Source organism: Saccoglossus kowalevskii, chromosome 21 (assembly GCF_978046115.1).
Source record: "Saccoglossus kowalevskii chromosome 21, keSacKowa6.1, whole genome shotgun sequence".
NCBI lineage: Eukaryota > Metazoa > Hemichordata > Enteropneusta > Harrimaniidae > Saccoglossus > Saccoglossus kowalevskii.
In genome coordinates this window covers 25,879,892-25,903,570 of record NC_140661.1, presented here as the reverse complement: position 1 = coordinate 25,903,570, position 23,679 = coordinate 25,879,892, and the positions used below count along the sequence as shown (strand labels likewise).

At 33.5% G+C, this 23,679-nt stretch overlaps 2 protein-coding genes across 2 annotated transcripts; one reads left to right on the top strand and one right to left on the bottom strand.

The window, feature by feature from the left end:
* Positions 1-616: 616 nt before the first annotated feature.
* LOC102806659 (solute carrier family 22 member 6-B-like) lies at positions 617-5,061 on the bottom strand. The gene is made up of 7 exons (XM_006825489.3): positions 4,892-5,061; positions 4,153-4,297; positions 3,837-3,913; positions 2,971-3,179; positions 2,217-2,325; positions 1,680-1,892; positions 617-692 (listed from the first exon to the last, which is right to left on the bottom strand). Exons 1-7 carry the CDS (start codon positions 5,059-5,061, stop codon positions 617-619), a joined length of 999 nt encoding a protein of 332 aa, XP_006825552.3.
* Positions 5,062-15,251: 10,190 nt separating this feature from the next.
* Positions 15,252-23,679, top strand: LOC102806772 (organic cation transporter protein-like). Its single transcript, XM_006825490.3, has 11 exons — positions 15,252-15,388; positions 15,900-16,282; positions 16,441-16,544; positions 16,729-16,883; positions 17,054-17,225; positions 19,093-19,237; positions 19,560-19,648; positions 20,319-20,530; positions 22,048-22,156; positions 22,666-22,875; positions 23,096-23,679. The coding sequence occupies exons 2-11, from the start codon at positions 15,902-15,904 to the stop codon at positions 23,109-23,111; spliced, it is 1,593 nt and encodes a 530-aa protein (XP_006825553.3). The 5' UTR covers positions 15,252-15,388; positions 15,900-15,901; the 3' UTR covers positions 23,112-23,679.

The following is a 23,679-nucleotide window of genomic DNA, read 5'->3' as shown; positions in this document are numbered from 1 at the left end:
AGCAGAGCATAGTTGTAAGAGTTTTAACACTCGTTGTCATGTAAATCGCAAGTATATACCTGGTAGATTCTAACTGTCCCCCGAGAGTTGAAAAAAAAGAATGACCTGTCAATCACCTTTATGACAGTTATCACACGGCAATTCACACTATTTTTTTTTTGATTTTTTATGATTCCATGCACACTTTTCAGTGTTTGAGGTAATATGACAAAAACACAGAATAAAGGATGCTGACATACTTCATAACTTATTCTTTACAATATTTTATATTTATAGTATTTTTGATAGTGCGAGAATACCAGTAGATATGCTATTAGCGTTACTTATTTATCAGATCATTTAACATGTTAACTTGAAACAATGACAGTCCACGCAAAATAATGTTTTCGACAGGTTTAGTCCAAATAATTTCAAGAGTGGAAATTACTAATACCTAGTTCATATGTATCATGTGTTTATCATGTAAATATACTTACTTTTGATTTATTTCCAACATTGATATTTTCTCAGAAAAACTACTCTGTAACTACCCCTGAATACCTTTAAACAATTACATTGATGACTTTAGAAAACACATTTTCACAACACATTTGCACATGCATTCCACCATACATCATTAATTGTTATATTCTTGTTTCACATCCTTCATGAGATACAAGTCCTCTTCATCACATTTTGAGGATTTAAATTCCCTATGGTGGAATTAACAAACATATTTCAAATATCAGTTGAATCGTCTGAATGAATATTTAGGTAATAGAATACGATAGAATGCCCAACTTATCTGACAGTAATATGAGTTGTCTAATTAAAATGCTCACAATTCAATTGAAATTTATCGTTGGGCAACTGATTCAAGATTCGAGTGTATGTATGTGTGGGATTGGAAGATAACTATAAACTCAACAAATGTATGTCAACAACTTTAGCATATGAAATAATTATAAGTAATTCACAGCTAATACAACTATTTGTGGTAGTGTCCGAGTAAAATTGATTTTAGCAAACTCGTCTTTGAATTATTATGTATGACACGTCTTGTCACCACCTTTGCAACTATATCAACAAGAAACCATAGTGGTCAAGCTTGAATGAAATATAATAATAATATGAAGCAATGCTGAAAATCACGGTTCGTTTCCTTCAGAAAACGCACTCGTTGTTGATTATTTTAGTATCTTAGGCGAGGATTGGAGCCGAATATACACTTCACTTTGACACACGATTACAGTTTAAAGTAGTTAATGTTAAATAAATAAGTTTACAACGTTGTAAGCGGGTGCAACAAATGTTTAATTAGTCTAAATGTGTAGTGGATGGAATAAAAAAGACGTAATTTTGGTAACTATACATTTAGCGTTGATTATTTGATGATTATTTCATTGAACTGTAAAGTGTATTACTAAAAGTAGTAAAGATTGCTGCAAACTGATATTGTTTGGATTTAGTGTTGCGGAAAAGGTAGCACACGATCGTATATAATGTATTACATATAGAATGCCATAAAATTGAGTTGTTCATATAATAATAATAACAACTTATTTGGTGCCATCGCCACCACTGTGGTATTGCAACTGTACAAAGGGATAATGCAAAATACAGCCTATATGCGATTTTAAATATGCCCTTGTGATTAAATGACGAAAACAGCTAATTTATAATGTAATTTATTAACATACTTGTATGGGTGCTCTATTTCTTCAACTGTATCAGGTGAGGGTTTGTTCTTTGTATCGGGAAGATACAAACGAATTAGCAGCCCTGATATAATACATGGAACGCCCATGATTGCGATTGGTGCGAGGTACCATGCATAATCTAAAAGCATAATAAAAGGTACGATAATCGCACCAATTAAACTGAATACTTGACCAATCCCAACAGCGGCACTCCTAGAAACAAAATCAGCATGCATAGGTCAGAAAACAACATCATACGTTAGAAATACCATGCAAAGAACGAAGATACACATAAAGAACTAGCTAGGGCATACAATTTGGACCGTTTTAATAGTGTTTCCTTTTTCACTCAGACATTTATCGAAAGATATTGCTTTTTATTTTATTTTGATAAATATTAAAATACAACTAATAACAAAAACATTATCACCACATACCATTTTAAATTAGTTATTCGTTATTTGATCATAAAAGAAAATAATTGGATCTAGTATTATTGCATATGAAATTGCAATTATAAAATTGTGTGATGCATACCTGACTGGTGTAGGAAACAGTTCGGCGGTATAAATATAAACTGTACCAATGCTGAGTTTAGCGAAAAACTTTGAAAGCACTACTGAACAGATACGTAACCAATCGATACCTGCAAACAAAATGGTAATGTAAATTGAAAAATGTAACAAAATTTTAATCGCAACAAAATTGATCAATATATTCATATTACTGGGTCGTATAATGTATTGTTCTTCAAAGCCAAATTACCGCGACACTGTAAACCACAATAGTGTGTATTTGATTTTCACCTTGCCTGATTATGTCACAGGTCTTTAGGAATGTAGGTATGGTGCACAACGTCTAAGTTTAATCGAGAAGGAATAAATCTTTACTAAGCATAGTGAAGCCTGAATTCACTGTGTTCAACACAGTGACCTGTCTAGACAAACAGCGTGAGAAATAATGGGCATACAAACAAAACCAAGACACTATAATATGATATATAAATGATGGTATTGTCATCAATTAAAACAATTTCTCCTCATTTTTTAACATTTCCTAATAAACAGCTTTTGTATAGTATAACATACAATACAATACTATATTAATAAATGATAAGTATTAATTTAATATATAAGTAAATTATATAAGGTTATTATTATAGTATAAGTAAATCATTGTAAGTAATTAGAAATAGACATTAAATGCGAGACGTAAATTTCACTGAATGCTGTATGGTATATTCACTGCTACTCATGTGTACATTTTACTGTATTTGTTTAATTATATTTACCAGAGATGCCACCAATCAGTAGAACTGCTCCGGAAAGCGCCAGTGATATACTTTGTGTCAACCGACGCGGGTAATGTTGCAGTAACCACCAGTTCAGTAACGCAGCAGGTAATTCAACTGCAGCAGTAAACATGAAAATGATGTAAGGATTCTTAGCAAAAAAGTTGGAGTTCAGAGATATACCATAGTACGCCAATCCCACTGCGAACCTGAAATGTACAACATCCGTACACACATTTATATTATATTACCATGGTCATGGTCAACAATGAGTTAATGTGCGTCTATTTTCCAATTTATTTCTGTTCAATATGAAATTGTACATACCCATTTGTAAATTACCTTTACGATTTTCTGACTATTGTTTGATCAGTATGTACACAAGTTGGTATGTCGGGCCGGTAAACGTAATTTTATTCATAATACATTGTTCGACATTGGCATAATATATATATGAAACGTAGAACGCACCAACGTGCACTATAAGCACACATTTGTATAAAAGGTTATGAAAACATACACAAAAAATTAAGTTTCTTATCGTACCCATAAATTGACAACTCTTTCCTTAATAGTTTTCTGGTTGTTGGTATTCGCATTTTGTAAAGCGATACATTACTTGTAGGGTTAAAACAGAATAATGTCATAATTATTTTGTCTTGTATGTAAATGGAACGTTTGTGCAGCTTGTTCATTCCTGATTTGCATAACCACTGTGTAGCACGATCCTGTCAGCGGAGGCAAAACCAAGCGTCGATGTACGTCTTAAACATTACGTAATTACTAACTTTTCATTACTATTTTAATTATTCAGATCACATAAAATTACTATATAGATATATTCTTGTTTTTCTTATTATACTCACCAACATAATGATATAATTATAATCCGTTGTCGGATAACAGGTGTCTTGAACAGTGTTAATACCGATTGTCGTTCCACCTGATAGTGTATATATATATATGTTGTAATTTATACAAATCAATAACAATGGCAAATATTATTTATAAATTAAGCGACTAGTTTCATGTTTAAATATTCACTACTGAATTCATCGATACAGCCAATAGTATAAGAACAAACATCGTCCCAACCGACACTTGTGTGTTAACATAAACGCTTCATAATGCGCGAAGGGTGCAGTGAGTATAAACATGTACTTTCCAGACGTTCCAACATACCTCAACTACCAACGAAATGCAACTAGCATCATTCATTTCTTCGGTCAATATCTTTCCATTAATTGCGTCAGCTTTATTTAAAATGTCTTTCACTTTGCTAATTTCATAGCCCTGTAAAAGCCAACGAACAGACTCTTCTAAAAACCTACAAAAGTTTACAAATTAAAATTATGATTTGTTGTGGTTCCTGGAATGTATACGAAACAGAAAATGATTTTAAATGCATCAACAACCTGAAAACCCGACCTACACGAATAGGTCATCACGGCAATGACACTTTCTCAATGATGAGTCTCGGGTCGCGTATTTTGAGTATTAAAAATCACATTTACTTTTTGGTATTGATGTTAACATTATGTAAAAATATATATAATGAATTTGTATTTAATAAAACATCTACCGGTCGCTAACACTTCGGAAACCGCATACAGCGCACGTTTGCATATAATAGTCAATCGAATAAATAATCACTGAAAAAAAATATATAAAACACTGCCTTTGACCTTTGAGCGAACCCGTACAAACATCCTGAATGAACTTAATACAAATCAGCGTGTTTTAAAATGCGGAAACGCGAGTTTAAATAATTCATTTGCCACATCTGAATACAGAGGTTAAATTTCGAAGTTTTAATTTGCAATGACTTATTCTACAAAACTAATATAGTGAATCATAACTTGGACGTTTCCCTAAAACAATTAATTAATTAGGTAATTATTAACATTTATTTTTAACTTACCAAAAATGCGGTATGTATAGTAGGCATAATGCGCCACTTATAAATTGAAGAACTCTCCAATTACCATTAACCATGTAAGCAGTTAATCCTATGGAGTTTTGTGCTATTCCAAGGGACAATGAACACCCAAGGGCTATGAAAGGTCTACGTGATGAAGGAGTTGCTTCCATTGCTATAAATTTTAAACAAGACAACAGTCGTTACAGACCATTCGTCTGACTGAATAATATATTATTGGAATGGTAATTTACGTAAAAAGTCTGGGGCGACTGCAACATATGGTAAAACCCAGCTAATGCTTCTCAACCAATCACAATGCTCTAGTGCTTGAATTTATATGAATTAAGTCTTCTTCTTCTCGTCTGATTTGTTATCTTAAGTCAAATATTTTTGTTTTCATAATTGTTTTGTATAGCGGGCGGAGCTACGTCACAAGACGTTCCACATTGCTACGACGCGCACCACTGTACATGCATTTCTATGGGCTCTGTGCGCGCTGCTGTGGAACGCCGGTCGAGCCGGTGAAAATTCGAGAAAACAACACAAACTCAACTTTGAAGTAATACCGAACAACCAAATTTATATATGTTACACACGCAGGGCTAATCTTGTTACACTGTTCAGAGGAGGCTCAACAATCATCCCAAAGTACCGTTTTCTGCGAGTTTTTGGCCTTTGTTTTCACCGCGGCGGGTTGTCAGGCGGTGAAAATGCCCGGATGTCCGCCCCCGAGGATATAAATCCCTTAACATAATTATTTGTGCTAAGTGGCAAACAAAAAAATAGCTCACAGAGGGCGATGTATCAAAGACAATCTGCCCATTGAGTTTAATGGGACGCAATGTTGGTCACTGGATTTCGGGATATATAATATTTCGATTTAGAAGATGAGTATACATGAATCGATCATTATGCAGAATCAGGAATGTTAAGGCCCAATATAGCAAATTCTTTTGGAAAATGAGGGGGAGTACGAGAATTTCATTATGTGACGTCACCATCACAATATCAGCAATAAAATTGCAATAAAAGGTTCATAGATATATATATTTTATGGCACTTGTAAGGTGAATCAATTCGTGAACTTAACGATTGTCGTGAAACTTAAAGTGAAAATAATGCACTTAAAAACACGGTCACTGAACATGGAAAAATGGTCTGTAATTACAGCATTAGAGGTTTTGTCGTAATAAGGCCCAATCCATGTGTAATTGTTTTTTTAATGATGTACTATAATAGTGAAATATCAATGTTTGCGTTATCGGGTAATGAGCATTAATTTTACGTTAGTTGAATTGAAAGAGATATATACTTACCAAGTACAAAAATGACCAGAAAAACGGCTGACGCTGACGCTGTTGACAAAAACGTTCCTATTATAAAGATAACAAATGATGGGGCAAACGCTGTAGCAATACTGAATATAAGCGAAAGTATTGAAGTGATATATAATACTGGCTTTCTACCATACCTGGATGTAATAAATAACAAATAAACATATCAGAAATATCTTGCAACTTGAAAGACATACACTCACATAAAATTAGATATGTACAAGCGATGAATGTGATATTATGAGCGTGAATATAGGTGCATACACGCTCGTACGTGTATTAAACAAATGTATTATATTTTGAATGATCTATCATCACCTATCGGACGGTGGTCGTAATAACGACCCATATCGACGTATACAACGCGACGACCACCGCCATTTAATGTATACTTACATGTCAGCAAATTGTCCAAAAAATAAGCTACCAATAACTTCCCCTAAGCCGCTTACGGACTTCGATAGTTGTTTCATGGAATCTCTCTTGCACACCAAATCAAACTGTTAAATATAAGTAAATTAAATGGCAGCTACATTGATTTATGTGAAATATCCTCAATATGTCTCAATAAAACTGAATACAAGAAATGTGCACAGGGCAAATAAATTACTATCGCATTATGCGAAAAAAATTAAAATATCGCAGAAAATGAGGAGTAAGTATAAAATGACGTACAATTATTTACTATCTAATGAAGAAGTGTTAACAGATAATATTCCAGTAGGATTTCAAATTACGAAAATGTAGCAAAGTAACTGTCTTATATTAAAACATACAATTGTTACTATATATTTTTATATGAATTCGTATACAACAATAAATATATAAAAACAAGTAAACAGTTGTGTCACTAGAAAAAGTAATCCCAACTTCTGAACGCAATAGGAAAACAATATCACAAGAAATGTCACAGTGATGCCGGGCTGTAATAATGCAGGTTATTGTTTGTGAGCTACATAAAACTGAATTGACACGTGAGTATATAAAAAATATTTGGATAAATTAAACAAAATAAAAAAGTATGTAAAGTATTTAGGTAAGAACATGAAGTGAGTAATGGTTTTGATCAACATAAGTAAGGGGCGGAGCTACGTTACAAGACGTTCCACGTTGCTAAGACGCGCACCACTGTACCATTTCTATGGGCTCTGTGCGCGCTGCCGAGGAACTCGGAACGCCGAGCGAAGAGCCGCTGAAAATTCGAGAAAACAACAGGAACTCAACATCGAAGTAATCCTGAACAATCAAATTTATATGCGGTGCACACGCAGGGTAATCTTGTTACACTGTTCAGGGGAGTCTCAACAACCATCCGTTTTCTGAGAGTTTTCGGCCTTTGTTTTCTGATGGTTGCCATGCGGTGCAAATGTCCGGATGTCCGTCCCCCGGAGAGTGGCTCCATCGCTTGCGGTGGAACTGGAATGACTCTTTCTCTTTACAATGAATTTTAGAAAATGCGAACGAATCTTTCTTAAATTTTTGGGAGAGTTCTGCACAGAAATTGGCAATCAATGAAATAGGCAGTAAAAAAGGGGCCAACTGAGAGAAACTTTGGCAGCGCGAATGCATTTAAACTGTGTTTATATAGTCACAGTAGATTGAATGTAAAGTAAGCGTGTGTATTTCCGACTCATTCAATTGTATGACTTCGTAATAAAACGAACACAATTATCATATTAAACATGCTTTAGATGTGTTAGAGCGAAAACCCTCTGTTGTGAGATGACATATTAGCAGAACAGAAGTACTGTTCTATGACGACTTTTAGCAATGAGATCGAGTCTACTGCACTTTTAGGATTTGCAATTCATGTGATAACACAGTTTAATTTAAAAAAAAAACTATAAAATTCGGTTAATCGACCCATTGGATCCGCAACATGAACTTCAGCACGGAACACACTAACACTACAACCACTCTCGTCAACCCTATTAACATGCTGCAAACGTAACTGCAGATTGAGCTCTTAGATAATTGCTATAACTTCTATCTGTCATGTTATTAGACAATAACTTATATTATTATACATCTGTCATCGTAACGCCATAAGTTACAGCGTGCCGTAATTTTGCGGTATTTTACGGCATATTTTTATCCTACCATATTAGGAGATGGAAATTCGAAACATGGAATGATTACGCGCGTGAGCGTCCTCTAATAATAAAAACAAACATGCCTGCCACCAGGGTTTGACCGGACTCCTGATTCTGTTTTACACATTTTGGATTTCGGCATTTCAATTATGTATTCTGCGAACTCACACAGCACACCGTCGCATCGACCTTTGCTGCGCCGTCTTCGTACATACTTTGAGTTATCCTCGTAATAACCTCATATTATATTACCATGTCCTTACCTCTATGACAACGGTGTTGTTTAAGAATCTTCTATCATAAACCCAGCCACGATTACATGTACGTGTAATGGTGGATGATTGACATGTCTGGGAAACATCTCCAACATTATCATAGCTTGATACGTTTGAATTAATAATATTAATGTCATACATTCTACACGAATCCCATTTCAAACCACCATTCACATAATTATAAGGTATGGTACAGTTCTTCAGCTGTGAGTTTTCAACGAATGTTTGATTATAAGCCACTCTGCAATAGTGTTCGACTGATGCACTATAAAATGTATTTCCCATAGTAAACCACATAGTCGGAAACAATCCAAGACAGAATAATAGAAACTGGCTTTTCTGAAATCGTCCAAAGTCGTTAATAACACTCAGCGATTCAACGTCGGTCATTGCTGTTATGAAAAAAAGTCACAAACACACATTGATAAAAAAAAAATAACCGAAAATGTATGAAGTCCGATGACACTTTTTAATTGAAGAAAAGCATAACAGTTGTTAGACAAATTGCGTACAAATTTCCTTTCATAGCATTGTTTCTGTCTATATCCACAAATAATGGTATCTTCATGATAGTATTTTGTTACTATTTTTATAAATGGTTAGCCCCGTTAATAAAAACACATATCTGAATTACATACAGACTTTGGCCCCACCAACACACTTTGAAAATTATATAACCGTCAACAATAGATGTAATTCATTATAACTGACACATTCAAATTCGAGCTTACCTGTAACGATAAGTACTTTTTTGTTCAAATGTCCGAAGCGCCTTTAAATATGTTTCTTTTTTCCAGGTGACAAACTTGAATTTCTGAGATACAAACGTTACCTATAGCTTTATTAGTAGTGACTTTAGATACATGTGTACAGTATATAGTCGTGGAGACTGTTCACAACTGTGCTTGGTTTGTTGTCAGAGATATGTGTTTTATCTCAAAATATCATTCCAGATATGATTTATTGCCATACATATACATGTTTTAAGGTTTTATTAAAGTGTGGGTCACACAAATAATTTTTAAGTATAAAGGTCATACAGGTTTTATGATCGATGATCAGCCCTTTTGTGATTAAGAGAGAGATAATAATAGAACGCGCACTATGCCATTTACAATGATTGATAATTGTAACTGTCTGTCAGTTAAATTAGAAATATAAATAGCCATAAACTCATTTAGAAATGACTAATCGCACATGAATTGTTAATTTTAAATTAATGAGTTTTTTTCTAGTATAACAGCCATTACATACAGGCGTGCGATACAGTTCATTATATTTGTTTTTTGGAAATTATGACTTTGACATCTGATTTTACACCAAGGAGAGAATTTTCGCTTGTTAAGCAACGTATAATTTCAAAACTACATTTATTGTTTGTCGAAAATCTATCAAGCCGCAATGGGTACGAGTTGTTGTTTGTGAACATTGCCATGTAGGTTTTTCTTTGTTGTGTTGAGGTACATATTTTTCATAATTCCGTTTTTGCGTGGGTAATGATTTTGACAAAATAAAGTCATACACCTAAGATCTAGAAAATTATTTTCGATTGTTAAGCTAGCTTGAATTACAAAACTGCATTTGTCATTCGATCAAAATTTAGTAGGATGAGCATGAGTTTTACCATTCTCCTTCTCTATATAGCATATATATATATATATTAAAGATGAATGACCCTTGCTGTTTATGTTAATATAATATTTTACAAAATATGTTTTAGTTTCTTGGTTTATTTTTTTGTACATCATATCATCGATTTATTTATTTTAGGTAAAACATGTTATAATTACTGTTTTTATTACCTAAGTTTTAATTCGCCTTGTAAACTTAGTTTTATATGACAGATCTCACATCGGCAAGATAAATGAATAAAATAAAAGCATCAATGTTTATGAACAGGTTGATAGCAGTGCATGAATTAACGCGTATCGTCTCAAGCAGCATGGGAGTGTAATAACAACAGAGGCTGTTGAAACCCTAGTTCCAGGTTACGTTTATATAGTTTATATGAAGTCAATCTTGCAAATGAGTCTACAACACCACACCATTTTTGGAGATCAATGTCAAAACACCGCTGACGAAACAAGCTAAGAAACGCATTTTCATCGCCCGCACCCTGGTTGTACCACAACTCCCCAAATCCGTAACTAAATAGTATTTCTTTTAATGACTTAACCCAGCATGTTTTGTTTGCGTGATTTAATGGTGTATTACGAATGTGAAGCAAAAATTTACAAAATTTGATGTGTACATTTTCAACAGCTGAAGACTCAAAATGACCCCAAATCTCGCTACCATATTGCATTATTGGAACAATTTTTGTATCAAATATTTTAAAACATAGAGAAATAGGCACTGGTCCAATTTTACATATAATAACCATTAGTGCATTGAGCGCTTTTGTTGCCTGGTCTGCTAGATGTTGTTGGTATAATGACCAAGAACTACGTAGTGAGAGTTTTATACCCAAAATAAACGTAATACGGCACTACTTCAATTATTTTCCCATCGTATCGCCACTGCTCGTATCTTCGTAACGGTCCATCATTTCTAAAAACTTTTACATTGGTTTTGGTTAAATTAACTCTCAAATGATAATATGATTTCAACATTTTAGGTAATCTTTGCAATCCAATTGCATTGTAAGACATCAAAACTAAATCATCCGCAAAAAGAAGATAAAATAACTTAATTAAACCCACAGAACAACCAACACTATCACCTAAAAGCTTGTCTGACTGAAGTTCTACGTGAAGGTCGTTTATAATAAAAGTGAACAGAAAAGGTGACAAAATACAACCTTGACGCAATCCAACAGGACAGTTAAAGAAGCCTGTCAGACCATCACTTGTCAAGACATATGATTTTACTTGTAAATACATAGAGTTAAGAATGGAATACATTTTACCTCTAATACCTGCTTCACCAAGTTTGAAAAATAAAGCTACCTAATTGACTCGGTCGAAAGCTTTTTCGAAGTCAATAAAAGTACAACAGAAACGTCCTCGTTTAGTTGCAAGATATTTTTGTACCAATGTGTGAATAATAAATACGTTATCTATGGTGTTTTAGCCTGCCCTGAAACCCGCTTGTTCTTCTCTAGTAAATTCAATAATTTCATTCCATTTATGTAGCCTATTGTATACAATTATATTGAAAATTTTACTTAATATTGGTAGTAATGTGATACCCCGATAATTACAAGCCTTATTCCTGGATCCATTTTTATGTATCGGGAATATAATACCCTCACACCATTGCTTGGGGAAAATAATTGTGTCGAAAATACTGTTAAAGATGCCATGTAATAATTGAATTAATTGAGGAGAGCAACAGTTGTAAAATTCAGGCGGCATGCCATCGCTGCCTGGTGATTTACCAAATTTCAAATGTTTGATACTAATCTCAATTTCAAGTTGGGAAATTTGACAATTAATAAAATCAGTGATTTGGTCCTCCTGTGAGTAGTTGAAATTATCATCCTGGACAGCAGATTCAATACTGATCCACAAATTGTCGTGCTCAGTGTTTTTTTCCACATTAATAACTGGATTAAATAAAGAATTTAAATAATTTAACCATTCAGTTGGCCTAATTGAGGGTGGTGTGGGCTGGTCTGCATTTCGGAAGAAATCCCCAAAACTTTTTGCTATCATTGTCACGATCGGATTTTTCCAACTCGGATATTTGATTATTTTGATAGACCTTTTTCTTTTTTATAAGCATATCACTGTATTTTTTTTTGCTAGTAAAATAATCAGTTAAAGAATCAAGTGTTCTTGTACGACGAAATTGTCGTAGTTTTCTTTGTAAATCTAACTTAGGGTTATTACATTCAGTGTCAAACCACCTGGCACAGTGAATGCTTACTCCCTTGTTATTCTGACGCATGCGTGGTCGAGTATTCATGAATAAATCTGAAAGTTTAGAGAGCACCATTTATAACACCATTATCAGTGTCGAACTGAATGGTTTGGATCACGTGATCAAAGTTACCTTCTATCCATTTCGCTTGGAATATTTTACATGATTACCGATTCACATAATATTTCCTAAATTGTGTAATGCTTTTATTATTAACAGCTACAGTTTGACGATTACCAATAAAAACCCCATCTATGGTGCATTCTAATGGCATGTGGTCCGATTCAGTTCTACATCCAACATGCAAATCAGATATAGTGCTAAAAATATTTTGTGACGCTATTACATAATCGACCGTACTAGCCCCAGTTTGTAAGTTATGCATGTAAAGTGCCCTGTGGTTTCAGAAGGTCTATGTCCATTTATGATCCTAAAATCAATGGTTTTGCATACACTCCATAATTAATGTTTTCTACATCACAGTTACTACACACGCCAATATCAATATTAGCACTGTGTGTGTCACCAATAGGCACATGAGTAGAAATTTCATCTTCGATAAAGTCATTTAGTACCCCCTGTCCGTGCATTAAAGTCTCCCATAACACATTTGCGCCATAATAACGACTGGATAGATTTACTATATCAGATTCAATTTCTGCAAAAATAGTGTCGTTAGCATAGTGAGACCCAACAGGTGGTGTGTACACAACACCAAGGAGGAGGACGTTTTTATTTGGCACTTCTAACTTTAGCCAAAGAATAGAATTTTTTGAGCATCTCATTCTCTCAACAAATTGCGAGAAGATGGTTTTAATAAAAACAATAATACCTCGCAAGTGTCTCCCCTTAAATTCCTCGTAGTTGAGTTTTTCAGTCAGACGATGAGCGTTTGTAGCTGCTGCATTGTGATAAATGTACATCAATTTATCCCTTGATAACCACGATTCTATATATTTTGGTTTAAATACAGGCACGATACATTCAGTTGCATTGGGAAGGGGGGCGGCATTCTTTGAGACTCGAGACTTGAATAGAGATGAATTAGAATTACGATGCGCTATAGTTACAAAAGATATCTGGAGTGCATTATTTTCTTCATATTTATTATATCATATGCTATGTACAATGGGAAGCGATAAAAAGCACTTGAACCACATGTAAATAATCCGTGTGAAACAGAACACTATAGTACCACTCTCTTAGGTATCATACAATGAACATCCAATATTATTAAAGTTGAAAAAAGTTCATCACAGGGAACGCTGTTCAAGACAGAAGTTAAACATTCATAAACACACAATTAAAAATATCGCACAAGGTTTTAGATACTCTTGAACTTTGGCTTGAGTGCATTTTTGTTTTGTTTTGTTTATACATTTTGAAAGTGACAACGTTTGAAAGCCGACAACTGATCTTTTAAAACTGATGAGAGTGTTGCGTTTGAATGTAGTGTGGGTATTATCCAGATAGCGAATTATAAACGGGAACATAGAGGTCACATGTAGTGCTGTGTGAAGATGTAAACCTACATTTTGGACCCACATACCACAATGCACAGTTTCAAATGGAGCGATAATATTCAAGAAAAAATGCTGCATTATATACGGCGCTAGAATATAAATACAATAATCGTGTATTAAATACTTTTTTTAAAAAACAACTACAAATACAATTTCTGACTTGAGGCAAATAGAAGCTAATTAACTAATTGCTTGCTACAATTTATTAAAACGCCAGTCTTCAATGTACGTGACTAGTATTGTGTTGGTTTTACTTCCTTCAGTTTTGTATAACATGTCCACAGATTAAATATGAGAATCCGCCTGAACCTAAAACATAATAAAAAAAATAATAGCAAGCTAACCTGCCTCTGGAATAGCATGTAACGTGCAATTCGATCTTATAACCTGTAAAAAATATTTTGCTACAAAAGCCGCCCTTGAAAATATTTTTGCAGGAGAACACGCATTTAAATAGACATTAATTTTTCAGGAAGGTTTCCCAGCAACCACCCCTTACGGATTTTGATCAAAAATACTATTTAAACTGAATATATGCATATATGCATCCTTGTAACTATTAGGAACCCATTTGAAACAAATAATCCGTTATTATTATATTCGAATGTATTTGTTTCTGTAGACATATATTAATATGAGGTTATTACGAGGATGTACGAAAACAGTATAGCGGAAGTATCGACCGACGTGAGTGTGTGCATACTTAGAGGTATTCTCGTAATAACCTTATTTGTTATACATCTTTTCCTTCCAAGGATACATCATTGGGATGCCAAAATTCAAAAAGTTTAGAACAGAATCAACGAACTTCTTTGTTTGAAGTCCGGTCAAATGTTCGTTTTTATTATTAGAGGACGTAATCATTCCTTATTTTGAATTCGCATTTCCTTATATGGTAGGATGAAATTACCCCGTAAAATACCGCACAAGTACAGCACGCTGTAACTTATGGCGATACGGTGACAGATGTATAATAATAATTATCGAAATGAACATCTGTATGTATTATTCAGGTTACAACGTGATTCGTGGACGGTTATTCGTGGTAAACTACAAAAATACCTTAGTATATAATGAGTTTTTATTTTCAACATATCCACCAATCGCCACAGACAATGCTGTTTTGAATAGTGGCGTATACATGCAATATTCAAATGTTCAGTATTCAGTTCTGTTGATTATTTTCATCTATAAATAGCCATGAATAGATTTACTAGCTTTTGATATGCTAATTTGTGTTCGTGGAAAAATTAAGCCGCTATGGGGGTTACATTTGCTGGATAACAGGGAGTACAAAGGAAGGCGTATACAGTTTCATATGTATGCCTAACTGGCTTTTTATTCATTCTTTAGACATGATGTATGTGGAATGCTGTTTAATTTTGTAATGCCCTCCCGAATTATACAGGTAAGTTTACATTGTACAATAATTCCTGCAATATAATGCATTGTGTGTACGCAACGCTGAAAACATATCACTGACTTGTTTATCATCATACAAGGTCTAACATAGATCGTACGCAGAAACAGTACCTTTATGAAAACTGTTAAATGAACCAGTCAATATGCGTTACTCTAAGCTACACGGTATATTTCAGCTATACTCTCATGTGCATACATATCCTATTTATATTTTCGTTTGCTATTGATAAAACCGTTCAATAATCAAAATACACCTGAAGCAGCAGAGTGAACGTATCTAACTTCAAATCGACAGATGTATCGCGGTATGCTCGTGGTGGCCGCTTCAACAACACATATTTTGCAGTAACAAAATGTAAACCAACAAATGAAACACGCCCTAGTGTCCATAGTTCAATAGTAGATTGTGCATGTAGTTTAATGTTGCTCTATGTATAGTATAGTGGGCAGAAATGTCATTATTTGAATCACTCATATATTTGTATCGTATTTCACAGAGATGAAGGACGCTGAGTCCCTGAATATAATTACGGATTTTGGCCGATTTCAGAAGATTCAATTTCTTTTGATTTGTCTCGCCATTCTTCCAGTTCCATGGTTCGTGTTTGGAAATGCTTTTTATAGTGCTTCGGTTGATCATTACTGCCGAGTAAGTGCAAACCAAACCTATACTGATAACTCACGATTGAAAAACTGCTCCATACCATATCGCTATACACGTGGCCAATTGAAATGGGATTCGTGTCTGAGATATGACACTAATGTGAGCGATGAAAAGGGAAACGAGTCATTTACATGCCAAACAACAAATTCATCAATCCACTGCGACCAGGGATGGGTGTATGACAAAAGATATCTACACAACACTGTTGTCACTGAGGTTAGTTATTGAATATTTATCTTTAAGACAGGTGCATGACAGGTGCATTAAAAACATTGCTTAATCATAGATTCCTTCCTTTAATTCCTTTCACTGGCCACACAACTGTATTTATAAAGTACCATAATATATTTCTATATTACTCTATTACTGTACAGTTTGATTTGGTATGCGATAAAGATGCTTTAAAACAGTTATCAAAATCATTATCATCTCTTGGTCTCCTGATCGGCGCCATTGTGTTCGGACAGCTTGCAGAAATGTACGTAGCCTACATATTGTTGATCCATCAACGTGTTAAAGAACATGACTGACAATATACACAGTGAGGCCATATATCGCTACCATTATAAGGTAGATTATCATAATGTAACGCTGAAGAGAAAGTTTAGACAATCGATCGTTTTAACAGTATGTACTATGTTTTTGTCTTGTATTATTATTAGATGTGGACGAAAAAAAACATTTCACATAGCTACAACTCTGACTATGATATTCGCCATTGCTGCATCATTTGCTCCGACGTTCACCTTTTTCATCGTAGGACAGTTTCTATTAGCATTTTCGTCATCTTCTATTTATCAGACATCAATTGTTCTTGGTATGTTATATCAGTATGTTTCATTTGTTTTACATGAGCTTTGTATTTTACTTGCCTATCCAAGAGAACTGCTATAATATGGTAAAACAAAACAAATAACGCATCCAATGATTTTGGTTGAACTAAATTCAGATGTGTTTGTATATGCTGCTTATGTTACCATTGTATAGGAATGGAAGTATCACCATCATCGCGCAGACCATTGATTGGCACTGCATGTTCACTAAGTTATGCAATTGGGTACACATTGCTTGGAATGACAGCTTATTTTGTTCAGGGTAACTGGAGAACACTGCAATTCATCACTGGCGCAATCTGTCTTCTTTATCTTCCTTACGTTTGGTGAGTAGTGCGAATTGTTTATTTGTCATGCAAATCGACGGTCTTCTGTTCGTATTTCTTGACAGTTATAACCAAAATATGTTTTTATGAGTCACGAGTACGACAATCGAGGTGGATCACAACATGGCATTTTATAAAACCATTTTTACAATTTATTTTTATTTTATAATTCCTTTTCTATAACCAATTTCATTTCTGAAATTGATTTTTAAAACCCACTTTTGTTTCTGATATCTTTTTTCATTTTAAAAAACAATTGTTTTAATCTACCCGTTTATTTTTAACAATTGTTTTTAAAATCCGTTTCCGTTTTACAAATTCATTTTCATTTTTAAAATCCATTTTTTTTGAAATTCGTTTTCATTTTTAAAATCTATTTGTTTTTAAAATCTGATTTCATTTTTAATATCCATTTTTGTTTTTAAAATCCATTTTTGATTTCAAAATGCATTGTCGTTTTCAAAATCCATTTTTGTTTTTAAAATTTATTTTCTTTTTTAAAAAAACATTTTTGTTTCCCGCCTATTGCATTAACTTTAACTGTTTTTAATTGTTTTACTAATTTGGATTCGTTATTCGATTTGTGTATTGTATATCATTTCAACTTGACCCAATAGATTTTTTTTATTTACACCAGTGTTGTTTCCATGTTGATGCTTCTTTGTGTAAGTTATTCTTCAGGCTATAACATATTTAGCCGTGGTTTTGGTTCATAAAGGTTCTTGGCTTCATCGGTCGGCTTACACAAATGCATTTGTGGTCAGCTTCACTGAAGACACTGCCTTGTTTACCGATAATACCCTACCCGGTACCAAAACGCAGCAAAACCGCGGCTATAACTTATTCTAATCTACCTTGGAGCTCTTATTTTATCAGCCGTTAGGCTGCTAATGAGCTCAAGCGTAAGCCGACAGATGAAGCCCAAAACTCTCTTTGGATCCAAAAACGCCATGGAACCACGGCCAAATAGCTTATAGTCTGAAGAAGAACTTACGTAAAGAAGCCATATCATGGAAAACGTCACTGGATTTTAAAAACAAAAATGAATTTTAAAAATGAAAACGGATTTTAAAAATGAAAACGGATTTTGAAAACGAAAATAAATTTTAAAAATGAAAACGGATTTCAAAAATGAAAACGAATTTTGAAAACGAAAATGGAGTTTGAATACAAAAATTGATTTTGAAACTGAAAATGGATTTAAAAAAAAGATTTAAAATGGATTTAAACAATTGGTTATTAAAATAAGAACAGAACCAGAAACGAAAGTGGGTTTGAAAAATCGATTCCAGAACCGAAAAAGTTTTTTTTTTAAAAAAGGACTATAAAATAAAAATGAGTTTTCAAAATGTAAATGAATTGTAAAAATGGTTTTATAAGATGCCATGTTGTGAGCCACCTCGGTTGCCGTACACTAGACTTATGCCTCATGGTAAATTGTTGTGATTTTTTTACATTGTTGAAACTGGTGGTCCTACAAAAACGTAATAAATTAGTGCGACAATATAGAAATGTTAAATTACAATTGTTCACTAAATCATTCCGCAGCAGACAAACACTTACATTATGTTCAATTTACGAGAGAAAATACTAGATATATCTACCTGAAGTCGCACAATAGTTGGTAAATTTGGTTTCATTCATTCTTACATTATGGTTGTATGAATACACTTTTTAAATTAACCTTGGAAGTTGTAGAAGAAGTTGTTGTAACTGTTACATACATGTTACATTAAAGAAGAACAATTACTCAAAAGTTGCGTTAATTACCAAGTACTTGATAACAATTTTTATATATAATATTCATCTGTCACTATTTTGTCCGATTTGTTTGTATGTTGTAACTATGTATTCGCACGATGGTTAGCTTTTTAGAAGAATCTGTCCGATGGCTTGTGCAGCATGGGAAGACAGAAAAACTTGAACATATGTCAATAAGAGCGAACACATTGAACAAATCTACCATGAAAGAACACATGACTAATTTAAATGAAATGTGCTCGGATTTTGAGGTAGGTTATAAGATGTGATGCATTGTGCCTTGCACATTTTTTAAATTCATTGCAGCATGCATCGTATTTACCAATTCCTACATCCACTAATTCATTCAGATTAATTAATATTAGGCTTGCATCAGCAGAAAGGTTATAATCACGTATATTATTGTTCAGATCTAATTCGCTATGTTCTTGCTGTAACAACGGGAATATGTGTACACATGAACCACGACCTAGAAAAGTGTTCCTACACTTGCATTTCTGTCTTTTAACTGCCTTTATTTCTATAATTTGTTGTGTAATCTTGTATTATGTGTCGTGTTGTTTGTGTCTACAGGACCATGATCCAGCCGGGCACGCTTCAGTATTTGCTCTTTTCAAAACTCCCATTCTACGAAAACGAAGTTTAATTATCATTATTAATTGGTTAGTAAAGTTGCCACTACTTGATCTGAAATTTATCATGTTAAAACATTGAACTCCAATATTATTGAATGGGAAAGTATCTACTTAGCACCATTTAGACTCACAATATAGTCAAAGCTCATGGAATTTCAATGAAAAATCAGCCACAATATCCTGGTAACCAACTCTGTTCTTTGTAAGATGACCCCACCAAAAATTGAACCAGGAGCCTTACGTTCTGTAAGGGGCTTAACAAAAATCTGTTTCATGTTTTCTATGAATGTCCAGTAGTAAAATTATTTTGGGATACCTTCTTTGAGATATGGGGGACAAAACTGAGTTTCCCTCGGGTAAACGACCCAGAATGCTTTTATTTGGTGATAGTCTTCTCCCCCTCCTGTTAAACTTTTTGCTTTTGGTTGCCAGGAGGTTTATGTTTATGTCAGTTGACTCAATAAAAAATGTTTTAAATAAATAAAAAAAAGTTGTCACTACTTTGCCCATTAGTATTTTATTTTTAGTGGACATCAATCGATTGTATTCGTTCTGTTCTGTTCTATTGTACTTGGCCTAAAACGATCACATTTCTATTTAACAATAATTCTTGTTTTACAACTTTATAAAACTTTCGTATTCCTATTTGATTTATGTTGTTGATTTTATTCATAAATACTATTGATCTGATTTTCAGGTTCGCGTTTGGATTGATGTATTATGGGATATCTATGAACATCGACTTCTTTGCTAAAGACCCATACACGATATTTGTGTTTACAGGTTTTGTTGAGATACCTGCTGGTTTCTTTACGGGCTGGTTACTTGCTCGATATGGACGACGTGCAACAATTAGTGTAGCCATGATTGTTTCTGGTATCACTTTTCTTATTGGGGGAGTTTTATCTGGTATGAATAATTTACCAATGCATAAATGATTACAGACTCTTTTAAAACAAATTATAAATTTGAGAAAATGTCATGCAAATGAGCACGGGCTGATACAATGTAACAAAACATTGGGGACTATTTAAAGTGAATGCATTGATGCTTTTAACAAACACTCTACACACAACCGAATGAGAATATTGTTAAAAATTAAATTAAATAACATGAACATACATTAACAATCTGTCATAATGCGAACTATACAAATAATACACACCATTTCAATACGACATATTGCAAAAACACATTAATCAGTATGCACAGAAGAGATAACTAAGCTTTTGTAAAATATATGCTTGCAAAACAGAATTATGATTGAAAAATGATGTCTTTATGATGGGATAACCTGCCTATCAAGGGATCATTATCATTAGTAACTGTAATCATGTTTGTTTTGATAATTATGTGAAGTTATATTTATATTAACAACTAATTCAAAATATATTAGTACAATAAAGCTATCCCTGGGTGTCCCGTGTTGATTTTTATGTTGGAAATGGCATACCAAAATATAATCGTAAATCTTTCAAGTGGATATTGAATAGAATGGTGTTTTGAAAGTTTAGTAAGAGATTTGTGCACTCAGGGTCTTCAACGGGTCGGATTTAACTCCGTTAAATTTTACTTGCCGTTTCTTAGCCCATAAAAACGTTAGCGCATGTTTTGCTAGTGCAGGCTAACGTTTTAGACATACGCATCTGCGCGAGTACAACATATGACTGCCGGATCAATATAAAAAGCTGTGACTATGATAATATTGCATATTACTTTCACTTTTACTATCCCGTGTTTTATGTTTTTAGGTTTGTTTGTATGTGTGCCTGTAATTTCGATTAATTCAGGTGTGTGTCCCAGTTAGTGGAAAGCATTATCCCGAAAGCAATTGTAAATGAATTGGTTAGGATTTTCTGACCATTATTTTAATAGATTTAAATGAGTAGTCATTGTTATGTTCACGTTCATGCCATTTCAAGCAGTTTTTTGAGTTACACTGCAAAAAATGTCTGCTTGGAGTGGCGAGGTACATTTGCCGAGTGACGAGTTTGAATTCTATATATCATTTATATATATATATATATATAATAGTGAGCGCCGCTAAAATACTTTCATATTAACTGACTGTCACCGATTAGTTTCAGCAATAATTTTACATAAGCTTGTACTAGAATATCTTCACTAAAATGTGTTCAATCCATATAACACTGATACTCGAGCTTGCCTTGTATATGTGGCGACAATCTAGTCATGCACACAGAAAATACATTAACGATGTCAAAAAAATACAAATTACAAAATGCTGGACTGTAGTACTGACAACAGAACAAGCAACAATTTCAAACCACAATACTAAATTGACACTAACACCAGGAAACACGTGCCACAAAATGATGCATTATGCTGCCCTATGTTTGTATTGTAATTTATTTTGTTGCATTTGGCATTGTATTTGACGTTATGTCACCACATTGTTTTCCTAGGCGTAGCTTCAGTTCTGTTCACATCAGCAATTGTGGCTAAATTTATTGCCAAAATGTGTATTACTGGATTAACTGTATATACATCAGAACTTGTCCCTACATCAATCAGGTAAGACATGTTCTAGTCAATCTCTTTATCAAATGCCAATATTACAAAACTAAACATTAATTAGTGCAGTGGCCTAGTGAATTCATTAATAATTAATAAATGTACATGGAAAAAAGTAAACATATGAAATCTACACTACAATAAATTGGCACTATTTATTTATTCTTCAATTATAGATTTTTAAAACTATATTTTACAAGACACATATTTTACAGGCATTGTTGCGTAAATTAATGGTGGTTCTGTGATCCTTAATTATATGTATATTTGTTATATGTAATTGTATGTCTTGTAGTGAACGAACTTGTCCTTTGAATAAGTAATATATACATAATGTGTGAATGACATTCGTATGCCATCGTTTTCAAACTCTGGTTATGTGCAACATTGCATCTGAAACGTGATCGACTGTGATCAATAAGGATAAATCAATCAGTGAAATAAGTAATCAAGCATATAAACATATATCATATTCATAGCTCTTACATGTTACAATACATTTTTTCCAGAGCCCAAGCAAATGCCATTGCACGCTGCTCTTCCTTCATCGGAGCTATTGTTGCACCATACATCATGATTTTAGATACTGTTTGGTACTTGGCACCGTTTCTACTCATTGGTATTCCATCAATAGTATCTGGTATATTATTGCTTCTCCTCCCAGATACATTAGACAAGACAGCACCTGAAACAATTGAAGACGTGGAATACCCATATGAGTAAGTAGCTGTGGGAACATGTACAATGAAGTCTTTATAAAGTATTAAGGCGACTCAATTATTGTTTACAATCTGGAGAACCGGTTCGATTTAAATGATGTGCGTTATATAATTGAAATTGTATGTTTTGATTTAAATTGTGTGAATAATTTGTATGATACACGTGATGCTTAACTATGTGTTGTGCTGTTCAACTGATTTCTTTATTTGCTTTTTGCAGTCAAATACAAAAGTAATCATGAACAGTTTACTTCTGATAAAGCTCTGAGATGCAGTACAAGGATTCAGTCAGGTCCGCTGTCGTTCTAAATATTTACTGCTTGAATAACGTAACAATTGTAAATTGATTAAGTGCTTTTCTTTAGTTAATGTGCTTCTACATTTCATTCTTAGATCTACACAAGTTATTAGAATCAGAATTGGTATATATTAGTTCTATATGACAAAAACGACTATGTTCACTTAGTCATAGAAATATGTGAAATATGTATAAATTAAAGTGGGAACATTTTTGAGTAGTTTAGTGACGTGGAGTAAATCTATTGTAAGCAATATAATTATTTAATTATTAAGTAGTTAATCTGCTCCGCTCAGGGAATTATTGTTTCACATATATTTTATATTTATATACATATATATATATACATATGCGCAATTTTGCAAACATAGAATAATGTGTTCGTGTATACGGAGAAGAGAAGTATATTGCTAACATTGACATGTAAAATATAATATATAAACCTACTATTCAAACAACGATTTGAATATAGCATTATAATTGAATAAATAAAAACATTAATAAAA

Coding starts and splice junctions, on each gene's coding strand:
- LOC102806659 (XM_006825489.3), bottom strand. CDS start 5,061: ATGGAAGCAACTCCTTCATCACGTAGACCTTTCATAGCCCTTGGGTGT. Junction 3,914..4,152: donor GCATTTCGTTGGTAGTTGAG/GTATGTTGGAAC, acceptor ATACACTATCAG/GTGGAACGACAATCGGTATT. Junction 693..1,679: donor GAAATAGAGCACCCATACAA/GTATGTTAATAA, acceptor ATTCCACCATAG/GGAATTTAAATCCTCAAAAT.
- LOC102806772 (XM_006825490.3), top strand. CDS start 15,902: ATGAAGGACGCTGAGTCCCTGAATATAATTACGGATTTTGGCCGATTT. Junction 16,545..16,728: donor TTCGGACAGCTTGCAGAAAT/GTACGTAGCCTA, acceptor TATTATTATTAG/ATGTGGACGAAAAAAAACAT. Junction 19,238..19,559: donor AAATGTGCTCGGATTTTGAG/GTAGGTTATAAG, acceptor TTGTGTCTACAG/GACCATGATCCAGCCGGGCA.